The following is a 17705-nucleotide window of genomic DNA, read 5'->3' on the forward strand; positions in this document are numbered from 1 at the left end:
AACGTGTGTCTCAGTTGCAGCAGCTGTTTTCCCCCGTCGGCTGATTCGACAAAAGGTTGGCGCCGCAAGGCGATGATGTATTATTATATATATACATCATTACAAAATATGCTCTCTAGGACTAGGCGAATGTGTTATTAATAGTTAATACATTTTATTAAAATAATGTGTTATTTTGTACTGCGGCAGATTCGTGCATATTAATGTACAACCTACCGATAAACTGGTAACTATTCCACTAGGTGGCACTCGTGCACTTTTGAAGCACAGCAAGTGAAACCAAACGGGTAATCACTACACTACACTACACTACACTACACTCAACACTACACTACACTAGTACAAAATAAAACTGGTCAAATTGACACATTTTGAAAATAGCCGATACATCTATATAATATTTTCACATGTTTATCTGTGGAACAAAGTCTAAAGTAACAAAAATGCCTCAACTCAATTAATTCCAAGTGCTTCCAGTGAGGGGTCCCCAGCCCAGTTCATATGATTATTTTTTATTTGGGGGGCCTTAAAGGTTGAGAACCACTGAACTAGGGCCAGCATAGGAGCGGCAATCACAAAGTTATCCAATTACCTGGTGAATCCTGACAGTGAAATGACTGAATGAATCTGAGATTGTGGTTCTTTAAATTCACCCTGGGAGCTGTTGTCCTCCCAATGATGTCATGATGATGAGTCAATCGATATATATCCATAGACATTAGCTGATGTATCAGCTAGAGAGTTTTATATCACTCGTACCCAAATATGGCTATCATTATATCAGACCGAGACCGGCAACAAGTAATCACAACCAGGAGTCCAGGACTTGGATGATTGATTGAAATATTTATTAACAGTTAGAATTACAGTACATTTCAAGCACAAACTCAATACAAAGACTGTTAACTGTGAGTGGACGACCCAATTAAGCATTACACTTGTTTACAAGAGGGTCCACCATGTTCAATTCATCAAAACATTTAGAGACGTACAAATAGACACTTCTAGTCAAAGAACAGAACAGGAATTCATCATAAAGGAAGCATAAAGGGAAAAAAAACATATACAGTGGGGGGAAAAATAGGGGGGCGGTGGGGGGATTCAGATTTTACAGGGGCCAGTTTTGAATTGCAGCCGTCCGTATAGGTGCCCTTTGAGAGCGGTTTTGAAGGTCAGGAGTCAAGGGATTCACATGTCTTAATGACTGTTGGTAGGGCGTTCCACATTTTGGTGGCATAGGAGTGAAAATAATTTAGTCCCTTGTTTGTGCCGAATCTGGGTTGATGACAAAGCACCTGGATGCAGTGAAAGCCTTGGATAGTGAACCAGAGTGTCTGCCCTGATATTTGAAAAAACTATAAAAATGCCTCCCTGCTTGGCACTCGAGCATCAAAGGGTTGAATTTGGAGTCCTTGAGTTGAGACATACTAGCTTGATGTCCATGGAGTGTACTTGTACATCATGGCTGGTGGATGTTGCCCTGCAAGGCTTACTAGTAATGTTGACCTTGGCCTTAATTTTAAAACTCTAGTAGACCACTGGTTCTCGACATCACATCCGGAGACCGTCCACCAGCGGTCCAAATGTGCCCTTATGGGTCTGTACGGTACAGACCCTCTCAAAGGTAGCGACTGTACCTTTGAGAGTTTACAATGAGTTATCTCTGTAACCCTATACACATTGCTCTTTAACTCTGAGAATGTACCAAATTCCAAAATTAATTTCCAAATTAAATTGTACAGATGGGACCAGACACAGTGTTGAACTGTCCTTGAGCAATACACCTAACCCTATAGCTCCCGATGAGCAGGTTGGTGCCTATGGTTTCCTCTGCTGTCAATGTGTGAATGTGTCTAAATGGGTGAATGTAAAGAAATGCACTTTGGATAAAGTCACTAGAGCACCATTGGAACATATAAACATAGTTATTTTTGCTGGGTAAACAAAACTAAAATTCTAATTAAAATCGAATTAAAAATAAATACCTATTTTGAAGTTTGTCTTTTTACATTAAATATGTCTATCTCCTTGTATATTTTGTATCTGCCCTTAATAGATGCAATTTATGTTTACGAAGCCTAAAATACGATATTATTTTCTTTCTTTCTTTCTTTCTTTTAAAAACAAATATATGTTCCAATCCTCAATGCCGAAAACACAATCAAATGAAAGTAAACCTTATGATCGTGACAGCCCTAAGTATTACTTACGGCTTTATTTCATGCAAATGGCAGGATGTATTGTATCGGCACCACACAACAAAACATTTCAACTTTCTTTTTTTTTTAAGATGTGAAGATGGAATAATTTTCCTCTTCACAGATAACCAATTCCAGTTAAACACCCGCTGTGTCCGTTGCCTTACAGTCTGTCCCTTGTTTACAATGTTGAAATTGTATCTGCTGATGAAATTTCAAGAGGTGCACTATACACTAACAATGTATGATAGCTTTTGGCAGTAACCTTGTAAGTCCAAAACCATTACTTTTCGGGAAATTTGTTCCAATGGGTTTTATGTAGTCATTCAATCACAAGCTCTAGTTAATACCTTTCATTGCTTAAATATTTATAAAACCCACAGTCAGGCATACTTAACTACTTTAACTTTTAAAATTACCCGTTTTACAAACCACAATCTACTATTTTCACTACTTTTGTCTGACACACTCAGATGCAAGGTTTCCACCTGACAGCAACGATATGTAACCATGTGTTAAGGGTCACTGGCATTGGCATGGTTCTTTCAAGCCAAATTCTAAAGGCGCGCCAACTGACCTGTCGAGCCCCGAAAAGTGCTTGGACGCGATGAGAACAGACATGGAGAAAGCCTCAGCTGCTAAATAAAAACCCAGTCAGGCCTTGGCTTTGGTGTATAGGTTCATGCTTGATTGCACTGAAGGATTCATAGTGAGCGAAACCAAGGCATATAGTACTTAAACAAAACATGGAAGTGATCCACCACCAGAATTCCAGCTAACTCTTGAATAAATGAAAGATATAGGCCTACTTGCATGAACGTCAGTGTCACCACCAAGTTCCCACAAGGTTCTTGTGTGATTTATGAGCCAGGCCTTTCTGTTCTCCAAGTGTACTCATGATTGATTCATGAGTCATGATTTGAATCAATTGGTGCAAATAAACGTCTCCTCTATTGGCACTGCAGGAAAGCATCAAACCCAGTAGGAGACCTAGAGAATAGGCATTGTTTTCTTAAGCATTCCCATACTCGCACAGCTTTTAGTTTAATCATGGGCCTTTATATTCAACATTGGATCTAAATGGATCTAAATTGATTTAGTCACAATGTTTATCACCATTTGTGAGGCCAGGACCTCCACTACAGAAACAATTTGTCGCTTCTACTGTACTCTTCATGCTTGTCCCTCTTTCATGTCAGAAGAAGTCAAGCTCATGCGTGCAGTGACAGATTCTATCCACATGAATGCTAGCGTCCCTTCTCTGGGCATGTCATAAAGGCAAACTTTCAGCATGATCAGATTGGCCAACATTCTGTAAAAAATAGCAGCTCTACAAGCTCTTTGCATTGCTTTGCATTGTTAGGACACATTGTAAACTTGTAGATCGGCTATTTCCTATTTGATTTACATTGCACAATAACTTATAGCCTATACCAGGGCAGGCTGTATGGTTTAAGACTTAAACCATACAGCCTGCCCTTAACCACTTAAACTTAAACTTTAACCACTTAAACTTTAAGTGGTTAAGGGAACAAACTTACCAGTAATTTATACTTAAGCTGTTTACCCAGGATGAGGAGCAGAATGCATACCGTGAAAATTGGCTTCTTTTGCTTCGCAAACCGTGTCTATGTTAAATGTAAACACAAGCAGAGGACCCGCTTGGAATTTGGGCCCTCACCCCAAATATTTCTGAATCATTTGCATCTATAAACTCTTCCATACTTTAGGGGCTCATGAGCCGGGGCCATTGGAATTCGAACATACTAACTTTTCACCCCTGTACAGCGCCAGGGACCCGGAGTGAAATTGATTCATACGGTATGTACAGAACACCACAGTCTTATATCTGTACAGAGCAAAGTGAGTTTAACATTTGACCAGCATTTGTACCTTTTCCTGTAGTCTGCTGGATTTTTATTTTTCTTTGCTTTCCTCATGGACCTACTTACGGTCAGATTATACCAGTGTCAGTCTACATTATGTGGATTATGTGGTCGACGTCACACACCGACATTTTGCACCTAATCCCATGTACAATTAACGCAGTGACGTGTTTTTTTTCTAGCACCTTGACTTAACTATGTATATACATCTGCTGCTATTCTTATGCACCTTTTATATCTTATCTCAGGCACCATGTAAATATGTAGATATTTAGTATTTCATTTTTTCTTGTTTGATCTCCCTTCTCACTGCCCCTCTTCTTCCTTGTCTTACTTCTACAAAAATAATGATGCGAACGATGCACAAAAACGAATTTCACCCACTTCTTTGTAAACCTGTGATGTGACAATAAAGCTGATGTGACAATAAAGCTGATTCTGATTCTCTGCTCTGCCCTGTGTAACGACTCTAACAAATTACCTTAATCGAGGAACTCGAGAGGAACTTACGCATCAACATCTTCAGCTGTTTTAAAAAAAAGTCTCTTTTAGAGGAAGCACTCCTGGCATTTGACACAGCATCGCCACTTCTCACATATATACAGGCTCTTAGTCAGAGGAGCATGATTAGAGTAAGAACAGGGGTTAGAGGGAGAGAAAGGAAGAAAGAGAGCACTAGATCAATAGTATAACTTGGTAAGATAGAGAAGAAAAGCAAGACATTTATTTAAGAACAAGAAGAGTAGGCCTACATAAACAGTGACAAAAAGAGAGAGGGCGAAAGAGATGGGAAAGAGAGACAGACAGACAGAAAGAGAATGAAGAGGTAGAATTCTTCAGTACAGCAAGAGGAATGTTATGAGCTGACCAAAAGCATGTCATAGGCTGTGCCAGTGCATCACCGTAAAGAAATCTGCTCCATTTCCGCCACACATTCCCACATGTATATCCCAGGTTTGGAACCAACAAGGTCTAGGACATGGCTTGGATTTATCAGGGTCTCTATCCAGGAGTGCAAACAAAGGAACACTGACTACTTCCCATTCATTATGTTTTTCACAAGCTCAAAAAGTGGGAAAGAGAGACATTATCACAGGTTTACAGGCTTAGGAAATAGGTAGTGTTAGTTCGATAGACAGACAGACAGGCAGGCAGGCAGGCAGGCAGGCAGACAGACACTGTAAATTAGAAATTCAGTTGTCACAACAGCACAGCAGTAAGGATGAAACAAAGATACAGGTAAGGGTTGACAAAAATAGGATAACAATATAACAAAAGACAGTATAAAGACGACTCAACATCCGGCCGCAACTTAGGTAGTGTAATGGTAATGTATTAGGTCATCATGATAGACAGTATGACAGATGGTCAAATTTGGGGCACAAACAAAAAGCCAGTGAAGAACAAACTTCTGTAAACCTGGCTATTCAATCTGAATATGTTTTTTTTTATATAACCACTCTCACTTGAATATTCACATTACAGAAGTCCTGGAGCAGTAAAGTGTTGCAAGAAGAAAAGATTAAAGACATTTGTTAATAGCATAATTTAATATTCAAAAATATAAACAACATTTATAAAAAATATTACTTCCATTTTATATAGTCTCATCTGCATGTAAATTTAGCCTGCCCTGAATTTCCACTGAATTATCATAGACTTATATATTATAACAATTGTTTTACAACTAATCTTCCCAAAATAAATCTAAAAAGAAAATGTAATGGTGGTGATGTATAAATCATCACTTCTTTATTCCAAAAGCTACACAGCATTCTTCTTATTTTCCAATAGCAAATATTGCCAAGACAATTGTGCTTATGTGGTGTTATGATTCCAACCTTCTAAAAATGTGTGGTTATCAGAAAAGAAAAAAAAATATTTAGTTATTTAATTTACTCATCAAGTCGATCTAAAGACACATTTTGATTGACCTAATCATGTGTGGAAAGAGACCTACAGTTGTTTGTTGGGCACCGGTGTCGCACACAGCGAAAACAGCAGATCTGCAGACTTAAATCGTGAGCTTGTAGATCCACTATTTCCGGCGAGCACCTACGTATTAAATCAGTCTTAGCATGCAGTCCAGGTGTACAGGCCATCTGGCTTCCCTTTTGTACTCCTCTCAGACAGTGTTCTCCAGATCACATGAAACCCTATCACAAGCCTCCATCATCTGCTGCACTTTTTCAAGGTCAAAGCTCTGGTCCGGCATCTTACTGTACTTAACTCCCCTGGAAATGCTGGAGGCGAGGAGGAGCGTTCACAACACGATCCCTGGTGTCAATCCATCCCAGTCCATTCCAAAGTGTAGAAATACTGATGTCCGACTCCTCAAAGAGGCATGGAGGGTTGTGTATGCACGCGTGTGTGTGTGTGTGTGTGTGTGTGTGTGTGACTGTGTGTGCTGTTGCATGTATGAGATGGAGAAAGCTATAGGGCTGCACCGCACACACCTATGTGTCTGGAAAGCATGCACAGAATGTGTGTGCAGGCATTCTCGTGCCCGACGTCTCTCGCACGTGAGCCCTCCTCGAATCCTTTCGCTCCCTATTTACACGTGTGCATGTCGTTCATGCTCTCGCAGCGCCTGCAGCGCACGTAGCAGCACCACACAAACTTGCACTCGCAGCGTTCCACGTGCCGCACCACGTGCGTGTTGTAGCCGCGGCCGCAGCACAGCAGGTTGCAGCCGTCGGGGCCCTGCGACGTGCGGCTGCAGCGGCGCCCCCGAGTGCCGGTGATGCCCCAGCGCTTGTCCTCCAGGCAGTAGTTGGGCGACTTGCTGAGGAAGATGAGCTCGGCCCTCTCGATGGGCACGCGCCGCTGCTCCTTCTCCTTCCTCTTCGCCTTCCTCTTGGAGCGGTCCAGCACCTGCACGCTGCCCTCGTAGCGCTCCTTCAGGTAGTTGCCCACGCGCTCGAACGGGGCCATGGTGCGCCAGCAGGTCTTCACGGCGCAGGAGCCCGACACGCCGTGACACCGGCAGTCGGTGGACATCGTCTTCTCGATGGCCTTAGGATGAGGAGAGGGGGAAAAGGTTCAGTGGCCCTGTACTGTACATTTGCATGTTTTATACTGCTGACAGATGGAGTAGTGCTCTTTATTGCTCGATGTACTGTACGTACGCTGTTGCTGTTGACTGACTGACAGTCAGTCAGTGACTGTACATACGGTATGTAGCTGTAGGCCGGGATGACACCTGCATTTCTTCTGGGGATTAAATAAAGGTATTTCTATCTATGTAAAGTTAGTTATTAGTTATTATGAGTAGCTACTAAGCAGGGCCCAGTGAGAAGTTGTGGGGTTCAAGCATCTTGTTTAAGGCCAGGGATCCAACCGGGAAGTTCTCAGGAGACTGCTCTACCTCCCCAGGCATTTCCCTAAGCAGAAACGGGTTGCTATCCTTTTTTTGCGTGACATAGGCTCTTTAAGCTATAGCGTCGATAGAGCCATGACCTCATGTTGTTACCGTAATAGTTTACATTTTGGTCTTTACACAGCAGCAGGGTAGAAGCAGGAGTCAGGCTTTACCCCCAGGGCCTTCCGGCTTCCGCACTGACTCCCAGGACACTGCTGGAACAAGTGTTCCTGTATTCCTCACACAGTTTAGCCAGGGGGGGGAGAATGACCGCAAGCCCATATGGCCAGAGAGTGGTCTCTGGGTGACCCCATTTTGCTCCCCCCTCACTCCTCTAAAGTTCGGCCCTCTTAACCTTCCACCTCGGCTTGAGGACAGTGGAAAAGACTGTAAACATACACTGCTTTCTTTGTACTCGGAAGAGGTGTGCGTGTGTGTCAAGGTGTTTGTGGTCCTGCACTCAAGAATAAGTGTGTGTGTGTGTGTGTGTGTGTGTGTGTGTGTGTGTGTGTGTGTGTGTGTGTGTGTGTGTGTGTGTGAGTGTGAGCGAGCGAGCGAGCGAGCGTGCGTGCATATATATATGTGTGTGTGCATTTGAAAATAAGTGTACAGTACCTCTGTGTGTATGAGTGTATGTGTGTGTATGCCTGTCTAAAGATCAGTGCCTGTAATAGTATTTGTCTGTCATTGCTATGGGTGTGTACAAGGGACATTCTTTTGAGCGAATATTGGCAAGGACACATAAATAACACTGCCATGCCTCTCCCAGTTACACAATATGGATGAGATGAGTTGGACTTATTGCAACTTTGATTCCGTCACTCATCCTCCCATTTTATTTAGGTCCTCATTGCTACTTGTATTGCTGGCTTTTCTTTTTCGGGTGAGAGGACAAGCACATTTCCAGCGCCGTGCATGTAGAAGTAACTCTTTTAGACACTGCACGGACTTCTGGACCTGTGTTATTTCTAAACTCGGCAGAGAAAAGACCTCGTGACCCGAGTGCGTTTCCGTGCTCCAGCCGCGAAGCATCGCCTTGCTTTCATTGATCTGTACCTTAACTGAACATGCATGTGATGACTGACGGGAAGCTCACTAGTTGGAGTTGAACTGGACAGTCTATTTCATATTATTTAACTTGGTTTGTTAAAGGAGTAGTTCACCCAAAAGAAGGACTTTGTAAAACATTAAAACATTTGTTTGTAAACTTTTTTTTTTTTGGAGAATGAATAATCCAAAAATGAAAGAAACAATTGGAATTAATATGAGAATTAATCCGAAACTATATTACAAATACACCCCCATAAAGTCAAAACACAGCTCATATTATCATTTATGTAGATTCTCTTCTACCGAAATACGCTGAAATAAGTTACCAAAAAATCACAGAAGAGAAAATAAACTTTTGAAACACAAGTTTTGAACCATTAAAGAAAGACTTCACCCATTTTCAACCTATCTTCATATAATTGGTCCTCACTAATGTCCATGCCTTTTTTTCCTCTACTCTGTCTGTGTCTCATATTATATGAGGCTATGGACACTTCAGAAACCCACCAGTGACATCATCGTTAGGCAGATTTTGGCTTCCATTATAGCGTGCTAGCTTTCCAGGAATAGAAAGCCAAAATGTCCCTCTAGGATCAAGGCAGGTTTCTTATATTATCTTATCTTATCACATGATAGGAATCCAGACACCTGCCTTACTCTCTCTCTCTCTGTGCGTGCGTGCTCTGTGTGACATTATGTGTGCGGGGATGTCTGACATTGCCTGTGTGTATAAATATATCTGTGAAAACACACGCAGTGCCTGTGCTCTCACCTGTCGCCCGGCCTCGCTGTTGTGCTGGTTCATGGACAGCAGGCCGTAGCCGCCTCTGGACGAGAAGGACGTGTTCTTGGCGGTGTTGTCTATGAACTTGCGGCTGAACCACGTTCCGTAGTGGGTGTGGTCCGAGCAGCCCCCCCAGTGCCAGCCCTCCGTGGGGGAGCCGGTGCCCTGCAGGCTGGTGTCGCAGCCGCACTCCGTCATGTTCCCCTGGCTGCAGGCTCGCGTCACGGCATGCACCAGGCCCGCCGCCATCACCGCGTAGATGAACGCCGTCTCCTTGGTACCTGCACCCAGCGGTGGAAAGTAACTATAGTAGTACATTTGCTCAAGTAGCCTACTGTACTTAAAGGGCCACTTCACCTTTTTTTAGATATTTTAGTCATGACGCCATGTTCATGACCAAAAAGCAAGCCCCCAGGGAGGCTCTCCAACGTTGAAACACTCGGCCCTACTGGTGAGAGCGTGAACTGCAGGCGGACAGAGGCGCTCATGCTATGTTGTCCTGTGCTATGTTGTCACATGTCTGTTGCTGTTTTGTACAGTTTTTTCGTTTCAAACCTCTATGAACTGCTGCAAATCAAATTTCCCTCTGGGGAAATTAATAAAGAACTTGAACTTGACCCATGGATTTATGACGAGGAAACCCTGTGCAGCTGGGGTTTAACATTAAGCTGTGGAGAGGAGAAACAGCGAGACAGGAAACCCAAGTTGCGTGAGTAGTTTACTGTAGATTCCACATAAATACAATACAGACTCTCTGTAGTGAGAATAACAACAACAACCGTAACCCGGAACCGGAAGCACTAAGTACTCCATCTTTCCCCCGTGCTCTTAAAGGCACCATACCCCTCGGGTGAATGTCTCTCATAGTCTCTAGACCACACAGGCCCCCCCAGAATTCACCCACATAAAGGTGCACAGACAGCATAAAGCCACACCCAAAAAAAACAATCGCATTCCCAAAGGGAACTGTCAACGCGGTGGGGGGCGGATTAACCGTCCAAAACGGCTGCGCTTCGCGGGAGGGGGATCAAGTTCAGGAGGAGGGGGCGTTGCCGGTTTTGGGGGCAAAATCGGGGGACGCCCACGACGCGGCGGCACGGCCACCCTAACCGGCACATCAGCCTCCAAGTGGGCAGGTTTAAGACGGTCTATAGAAACCAGCTCCGGCCTGCCTCCCATGTCCACCACAAAGTTCTTCGCACCATGCTCCAGAACCCGGTAGGGCCCGTCAAAGGGGGGCTGCAGCGGAGTCCGATGTGCATCGTGCCTAATGAACACGTATTTGGCCACTGGTAGGTCCCTAGGGACATAGGACTGCGGGAGGCAGTGGTGAGGATCGGAAATAAGGGCGTCGGGATCGGAATAAGGGCGTCGGCCACACCCTTGGACACAGCCCGATGAGCGGCCGCCGACCAGGGGGCTGTGGCCTCTGGAAGAAACTCCCCCGGGACCCGCAGCGGCTGGCCGTAGACCAGCTCGGCGGATGAGGCCTGGAGGTCCTCCTTGGGGGCGGAGCGAAGACCCAGCATGACCCAGGGGAGGCGATCGGCCCAGCTGCTGTCCGTCAGGCTGGCCCGAAGAGAGGCCTTCATGTCTCGTATGCACTTATGCATATGACCACCAAACGTTGGTAGTCAAATGCGGAAGTAGTGGGTTCTTCCAGGTGCTTCAAAACTGAGCGACTTCTATTGAAATGAGGGAATTCATTTCCCTATGCCCCATATAGTGCACTACTTTGGGGTTCCGGATCTCGAAGCTACAGATCTCGAGACAAATGATCTGTGCATTTATTTGCAATAGTTTTATTTTATTTATAATAAAACAATTAATTTGCAATAGTATTACTAATCTGATTCATTGTATCACCCAGGCCCAGTGCAAGACGTTAGGAGAGGAATCAATTGCTTGCTGTAGAATATATTTGCGAGATTCTTTAGCACAAACGTGAGACACATTGTGTACGGACCATAGACTGTAAAAGGGTACGAACATGTTTTATTAATATTCATTAATTCCTGCCATAAAAAATACGTTATCTAACATTATTTCATTGAATTGCGATAAATAATAAAACTTCATTATGTAGGCCTAGATAGTAATTTATTGTAGATCGGCTACTTTCGGTAATTCTTTACCAAAAGTACCCGATCTACAAGCTCACAACACAGACTTGCTTATAGACTTGCTTATAGATCGGCTATTTTTGCCGTATGCTCCCTCCCAGGCTTAGCGGGGGTTCATGTGGTTAATCATGCTGCTGATGTTTTCATATTGTCAAGGTGGTGCACATATTGCTGGATAATGGATATAATATTAATTTATTGATAATAATCATAGGCCTATGTTATTTTAAAATAAAATAAAAATTATCATAGACATAGGCCTAAATGCCTGCAAACATATTTTCATTAAAGGACCACTTCACCACTTTTCAACCTATCTTCATAATAATAGGTCCTATATTAATCATGAAAAAGAAATTGCAAATTTTTTCTACTCTGTCTGTGTCTCATAGGAGGGCTGTGAACCGTCTTCCAGTGACATCATCGATGGGGAATACAAGCTAATAAAAACTGCAGGCTTTCTAGTCCTGAAAAGTTGCAATGTGAAATTGGAAGCCATCGTTCTCACGATAATACAAATCTAAACATTTTTGTAAAAAAATCTTGTTTAAAAAATAATCTGCCTAATGATAATGTCACTGGAAGACGGTTTCTAAACTGCCCACAGCCCTGAAAAAATTTGTGCCATTTTATCATGATTATTAGTGAGGACCTATTATATGAAGATAGGTTGAAAAGTGGTGAAGTGGTCCTTTAACCTATTTTTTCATTCATCCCTTTCTTTATTCATCCATGAATTTAAAAATAATTTAACAAACTGTCCTTGTCAGGGAGGTGACAGCCTGCAGTCACTTATTTGATACAGTCTGTTCCTAGCGAAAATTCAGCATCAGCGTTTTGACTGGTTTCTTGGTCAGTTGATTCTTTTTTTTTATTTTTTTTTATTTAAGATATTTTTTTGCGGCTTACGCCTTTTATTGATTTTTTGAAGGGACAGACAGTAGGCTGACAGGAAACGGGAGAGAGATGGGGGGGTGACATGCAGTAAAGGCCGTGTCGGGTCCGGGAGTCGAACCCGCGGCACACTGCGACTGGATTACCAGTCCGGTGCCCAGACCGTTACGCTACGGCCTGGGCCTGGTCAGTTGATTCTTCATATCCAAATGAGTGAAATGAAACGGCCGGGATGATTTGTTTATTTTTCAAACTGTTCTTATATGAGGCGATCTGAAAAAGAAAAACCCTATGGGGATTACAATGCAACTAAAAAGTACATGAACTCGCGGACCTATAGCGCCCTCTACCGATATTGACGTCAGACTCGGTGCTCCCCATACAGGGAGTATTGTCCGAAATCATCACTATTAGAGTCCACTGAGTCTGGATCCCCGTATGGGGAGACAGCAGGGAGTAGGGAACAACCCTAGCAATTCGAACGCAGCCATGGGTTTTTGGCTCCATGCAGCCTCCCCCCTCTCCACAAGGAGGGGAAGTACACTAAAGCATTATGGGCATTGTAGGGATTCAGCAATACAGTCAAACCCTAGTCAAACACACAGACTTCACTATATGTCTGGCCATAGGGTGCAAATTTCAAATTGCGCTACTGTTATCTACTACAAATACGATTAATGTTGAGTGACTGCAGTTTCTTCTAGCTTTGAAATGTCCCATTAAGTACAATGTTGAGGTATTTGTTCTTTATTGAGTATCATTTTACTTTTTCTCCACTACTGTTTATTTTATGACTTTAGTTACTTGGATTATTTGGATTATTATTAGAAAACATACATTAGCCACTTCAGCCCTATATTTCATACATAGCCGAACTGCTTTTTTCAAAAGATTTGTATACATTTTGAAAACTAGAAATGAGACAATCTGCATAATGAGTACTTTTTAATGCCAATAGTTTTGTACTTTTACTCAAGTACATTTTGAATTCATTTCTATATTGCAGTATTGATACTTTTAGCATTCAGTGATTTGGGTGATTTGGAGAAAGAAAAAACAGTCCGCCCCGGTAACAAGATGTGCACATGCATGCACACACTACAGGGGGGGGGACACGCAACAGGCCAACAGCACGCACACCAAGGTCCGCCCCTGCTCGATCATGATTGGCAGAAGGCCCCTCTCTATCCTGATTGGATGACGACTGGGCCACCTAGCCAAAAACGAAACCTACAGGGTTTTTTTACCCCAGGGGTTAACTGGGGACAGGGAGGAACTCCTTATATGGTCAGCACACTCTATAGTAGGGAGGATTATCACAACAAAACAAAAAAGAAGTGCATGATATTTGAATTAAGTGAAATCACTGAAAGTAAAAGATGTGAGTACTTTTTCCACGACTGCGTGAACCACGTACATCCACCACATCCAACCATCCCAGGGAAGTAACATTAATTGACAAGCCATCCTTTGAACAATCATTGTAAACCGTACCTCTATACAAATTGCAAACTGTTAATAAAGTATTCAATCAATATGAAAAAACCCTTAAGGATATTCAAGGATAACGAAAATAGCATGTACATCCGATTTGGAAAATGTTTAATGTTTTTACATTTTCTTTTAAATGTTTTGCAAAATGTCACACTGATAATGTCCAAAAATAGGCATTCCAGGTTGAAAGTGGTTAAGTAGACTGGCAGAGGTTTCATGTTTTCCGCATACGAATCCTGGCTTCTGTTTGGAGACTTTGAAAAGGATCTTTATTCATTTAAAACATTTGGCTGGCTCCCGCATTCCGAGCAGACAGGGTTATGGTTGAACAATTATACCACAAATTCATGTCACCCTGCTGCACGTCTGCACTGTAATATCTGAGCATTAATCAATTTACTCACGCACGCGCAAGCACACACACACACACACACACACCCCACCCCACCCCACTCAGGGATGCCGTGAGGTGAGAGGCAGAGTAGACCCCAGGTCCCATGGGAAAGGGACCTAGCCCAGATAAGGTGAGAGGCATTGGGTTACACATCACAGTGTTTGAGGTGGAGTGCTGATGGACAAGCGCTGGCTCCATAAAAAATCTTGTGTTATTATGTGAGTTAAATTAACCACACATTGAGAAAATAGCTGATATATTGACAATTTGTTTTAATCTTTTTGGTTGTATTTTTTTTTTTACGTGAACTTTTTGACATTTCTCTATTGGCATGCCTAGGGACACCAGGTGGAAAGTGCTTAACATAATAACTTTGCGGTGTACTAGTCCCACCAGAGACAGCTTAGAGAACAGCAATTACACCTCAGAGTTAAAGGGGCATTTTGCCAAAAACAAACAAACAAATAGTTGGCGAAGAGTCTGAAAATACTAACATACAAGGATTATGCCGCAACAAATCTGGGCACAGTGGCCTACTGAGCTGCTGGGATTTAAGGGTGCTCTGATGAGTTGACATGTTTGAAATGTTTTGTATTGTTAGAAATTGTCTGGGACATTATTAGAATGCTGGTGGAAAAGCACAGCACATGCATAGCCTGGCTTAGATGATACTTCTGGAAACATTTGAGATTTGGCCTTTTCACTTTTCATTTAAGTGAAAGCAAAGCATTAAAACGAAGCTAGACATTGCAGTCAAACGTCTCTCTTGAGACAAAATATGTGTATTAAGTTTAATTGCTCCTATAGCGACCAACGTCAAATGGTCTGAAATTATGAAGCACTATACAGAAGTGCAATGTGTGTGCACATTGTCCACGGGAGCATTTGTGACAATTATATCAGATTAGAATTCGCAAGTGGTCCTGTGGCAAAGATTTGAACACATTCAAGACGACACTGTCCCACCAGCAAGAGTATAAGAAATGTACTCATCCAGACTAAGAGGATAAGTCACCTGGAAGCTGGAACTATAGCCTAATTAAATAAAATCCTATGATTCAATTAGAATAAAGTCTAGCTTTTAGAGAACTTAAAAGGCACATCTGCAGTCATGGGACACATTCTCAATCCTCTTAGCAAAGTTAAACATGTCCTAACTAACTAAAAACCATGGTAAAGAGTGTGAAGTATTTAACTTTCTCGATAATAACATGCATATTATTGCGTTTATAATTTCGAGTGAAATAACGGATGCTGACTGATGGAATGTGAGGCAGCGGATCAGTGAGGCGAAAGCAAGAGTAATCTCCACGTCAGACAAAAAATATTTTTTTTAAGGGATAGACCATGCGGACTGAGATTCTGGGAGCCAAACTCGCAGAACCTTGGGCCTTGAACAGGCTCGCTAGAATAAAGAAACCATGTCTTATGTTACATGTTGACTTGAGGTCTCAAAATTAGTATAATCCCGCTGTTTTACGGCCGACAGGGTGCAGAGGTTTCTCTGTTCAAAGGACACTTGACCGTGGATAAAATGCTGTTGAAACGGATAAACCAGAGCAGATGTTTTCCACAGATGTGTTCTCTATATGCTGGGCTGCTGGTTCAAGTGGCTGATCAAAAAGATCGTCCATATCTCTCAACACCTGCATTTCTTTTCTTGCCTTAGACAATTGAAACAGTCACACAGTTATAGCCTAAATGCATGATTTCAGCTGAAATGGGTAAATGTGTAACAGCTTGATATTTATTTATATTTGTACAGAAACAAACATTTATTAGAAACAAAATGTGTTTTTCTCAAATTCTTAGTCTTAATTCATTCATCCATTTGTAACTATAAAATGAACCATTAAAGGTCTGTTTGGTTACATTTGTACACTGAGAGTTAAAGTTGCAATAAGTGAGTTTATTTTGTTAAATAAGTGTTACATAGCTCTAAATTATTTTGATTGTTCAGTAGCAGTGTCAGCTCAGCTTGCATGTCTGTCCAGCTCTGTAGTAAACATTTGCTGGTCAGAGAACTCATTTTTGGAAATGATGAAAGGATGACCTAAATTTGAGCAGACAAAATTGGAACTGGCACACTATAAAATTGAAGCTGATAAATGGATACTCTTTCCTGATTGATGAAATTGACAACCTACCTGAAAATGGGGAGACAGGGAGGCCCCTGCAAACACTACTATCAGAATATAGGCTAGACTAGAGCTTTAACCTTTTCTCGCGCGTGCGCGTAACACACACACACACACACACACACACACACACACACACACACACACACACACACACACACACACACACACTTAAAGCAAAAAATATATATACGCACTAGTAACTACCCTATATTTAACGTCGGGATTTGTACAGTTAATTAAGTGAATTAAGGCAATTAAGCCACATAGTCTTACCGCTGGTTAGCTCGTAGCCGAAAACAGAATGTCCCTTGGTGGTCGAGCAGTTCCAGCGTTCGTGCTTGAACTGCGTCTGGCACTCGGCGATGCCCAGACGCGCTCCGTCCTTGAGGCTGGCCAGCAGGAACGGCTTCCTCTTGCACAGGTCCTTCTGCTTGTAGGTCAGCGGGAGATTTGCGCAGCCTAGTTTCTCCGGTACCCCCACGGACGCTATTCCCAACCACCTGATGATGAGACACATCAAAACCCAGGACATAATTACCCAATGCTCCTAGGCTCCAATGTGCGTAATTGGGTTACGTATTAACGCAGAGCGCGCGGTATACGTGCGCCTGCATGATGGGCTGCTTTGCCAATAATAATATCACCCTGCACTGACGAGATAAATACCCACATGGTTCATACTTACATCCAGCTGGCTTGGCAGCAGAGGGGATAGAGGGAGAAGGGTAGGAGAAACAGAACGCAGATCTGATTTACTCCACAGTGCTTCTTCTCCATTGCCTCTTCATCTATAGAAGCCGACTGGCCGTGCACTGTGTATGTCCATGGACAGCCTGGTCCCTGGGCGGCTCTCTCATGCTAAACCAGTCAATTAATCCTCAGTGCGCCCACACCAGACTGATGCGCCACGAATGACAGCGACTTTACGCATTGAGGGAGGACATGGTGGCAAACCCCCAATAGCTGTCATCGCGCATGAGAACTGAAGTGATACGCATGATCAGTTTCTAGCGGTGATTCGTGTCTGAGGCTCCAGACTAGTTTATATGTCGGACTGGGTCTGGGGAGAAGCAGCACCAAGTCGAGACGTCTCTGCCGCGGCGCGCTCCCACCCGGGCTCCCATTGGATCAGCCTTGAAATGATATTCAGCAGACGTCAGTCCCAGACCAGTCGCTAATTGGACAAGAAGCGCACGATGGAGAGAAATGGTCAGAACGCAAACTGTGCAAAAGCATCAACAAATGAAATGCAGCTGGGGTGGGAAAGTTCTACTACGGCAAGTGCTGAAGTGTTAACGGCCGCACGGGCACGACGCAAGGAAACACTTTTCAGGGTTTGACCCAGAGTATTTTGACTACACATGCAGAATGACATTCTGC

At 43.0% G+C, this 17705-nt stretch overlaps 1 protein-coding gene across 1 annotated transcript; it reads right to left on the bottom strand.

Moving 5' to 3' along the window:
- Nucleotides 1-5341: 5341 nt before the first annotated feature.
- Nucleotides 5342-17463, bottom strand: wnt16 (wingless-type MMTV integration site family, member 16). Its single transcript, XM_083757482.1, has 4 exons — nt 17011-17463; nt 16599-16825; nt 9268-9560; nt 5342-7099 (listed from the first exon to the last, which is right to left on the bottom strand). The coding sequence occupies exons 1-4, from the start codon at nt 17100-17102 to the stop codon at nt 6635-6637; spliced, it is 1077 nt and encodes a 358-aa protein (XP_083613608.1). The 5' UTR covers nt 17103-17463; the 3' UTR covers nt 5342-6634.
- Nucleotides 17464-17705: the final 242 nt, after the last annotated feature.

The sequence above is a fragment of the Protomyctophum parallelum genome (assembly GCF_964188405.1).
Source record: "Protomyctophum parallelum genome assembly, chromosome: 22".
In the NCBI taxonomy this organism is placed as follows: domain Eukaryota; kingdom Metazoa; phylum Chordata; class Actinopteri; order Myctophiformes; family Myctophidae; genus Protomyctophum; species Protomyctophum parallelum.

Bases quoted from the DNA above. Each gene is read 5' to 3' on its own strand.
- wnt16 (XM_083757482.1), bottom strand. From the start codon at position 17,102: ATGGAGAAGAAGCACTGTGGAGTAAATCAGATCTGCGTTCTGTTTCTC. The intron at 9,561-16,598 runs GTAAGACTATGT...CGCTGGGTGCAG, and splicing joins CGGCTACGAGCTAACCAGCG to GTACCAAGGAGACGGCGTTC. The intron at 7,100-9,267 runs GTGAGAGCACAG...CCTCATCCTAAG, and splicing joins ACAGCGAGGCCGGGCGACAG to GCCATCGAGAAGACGATGTC.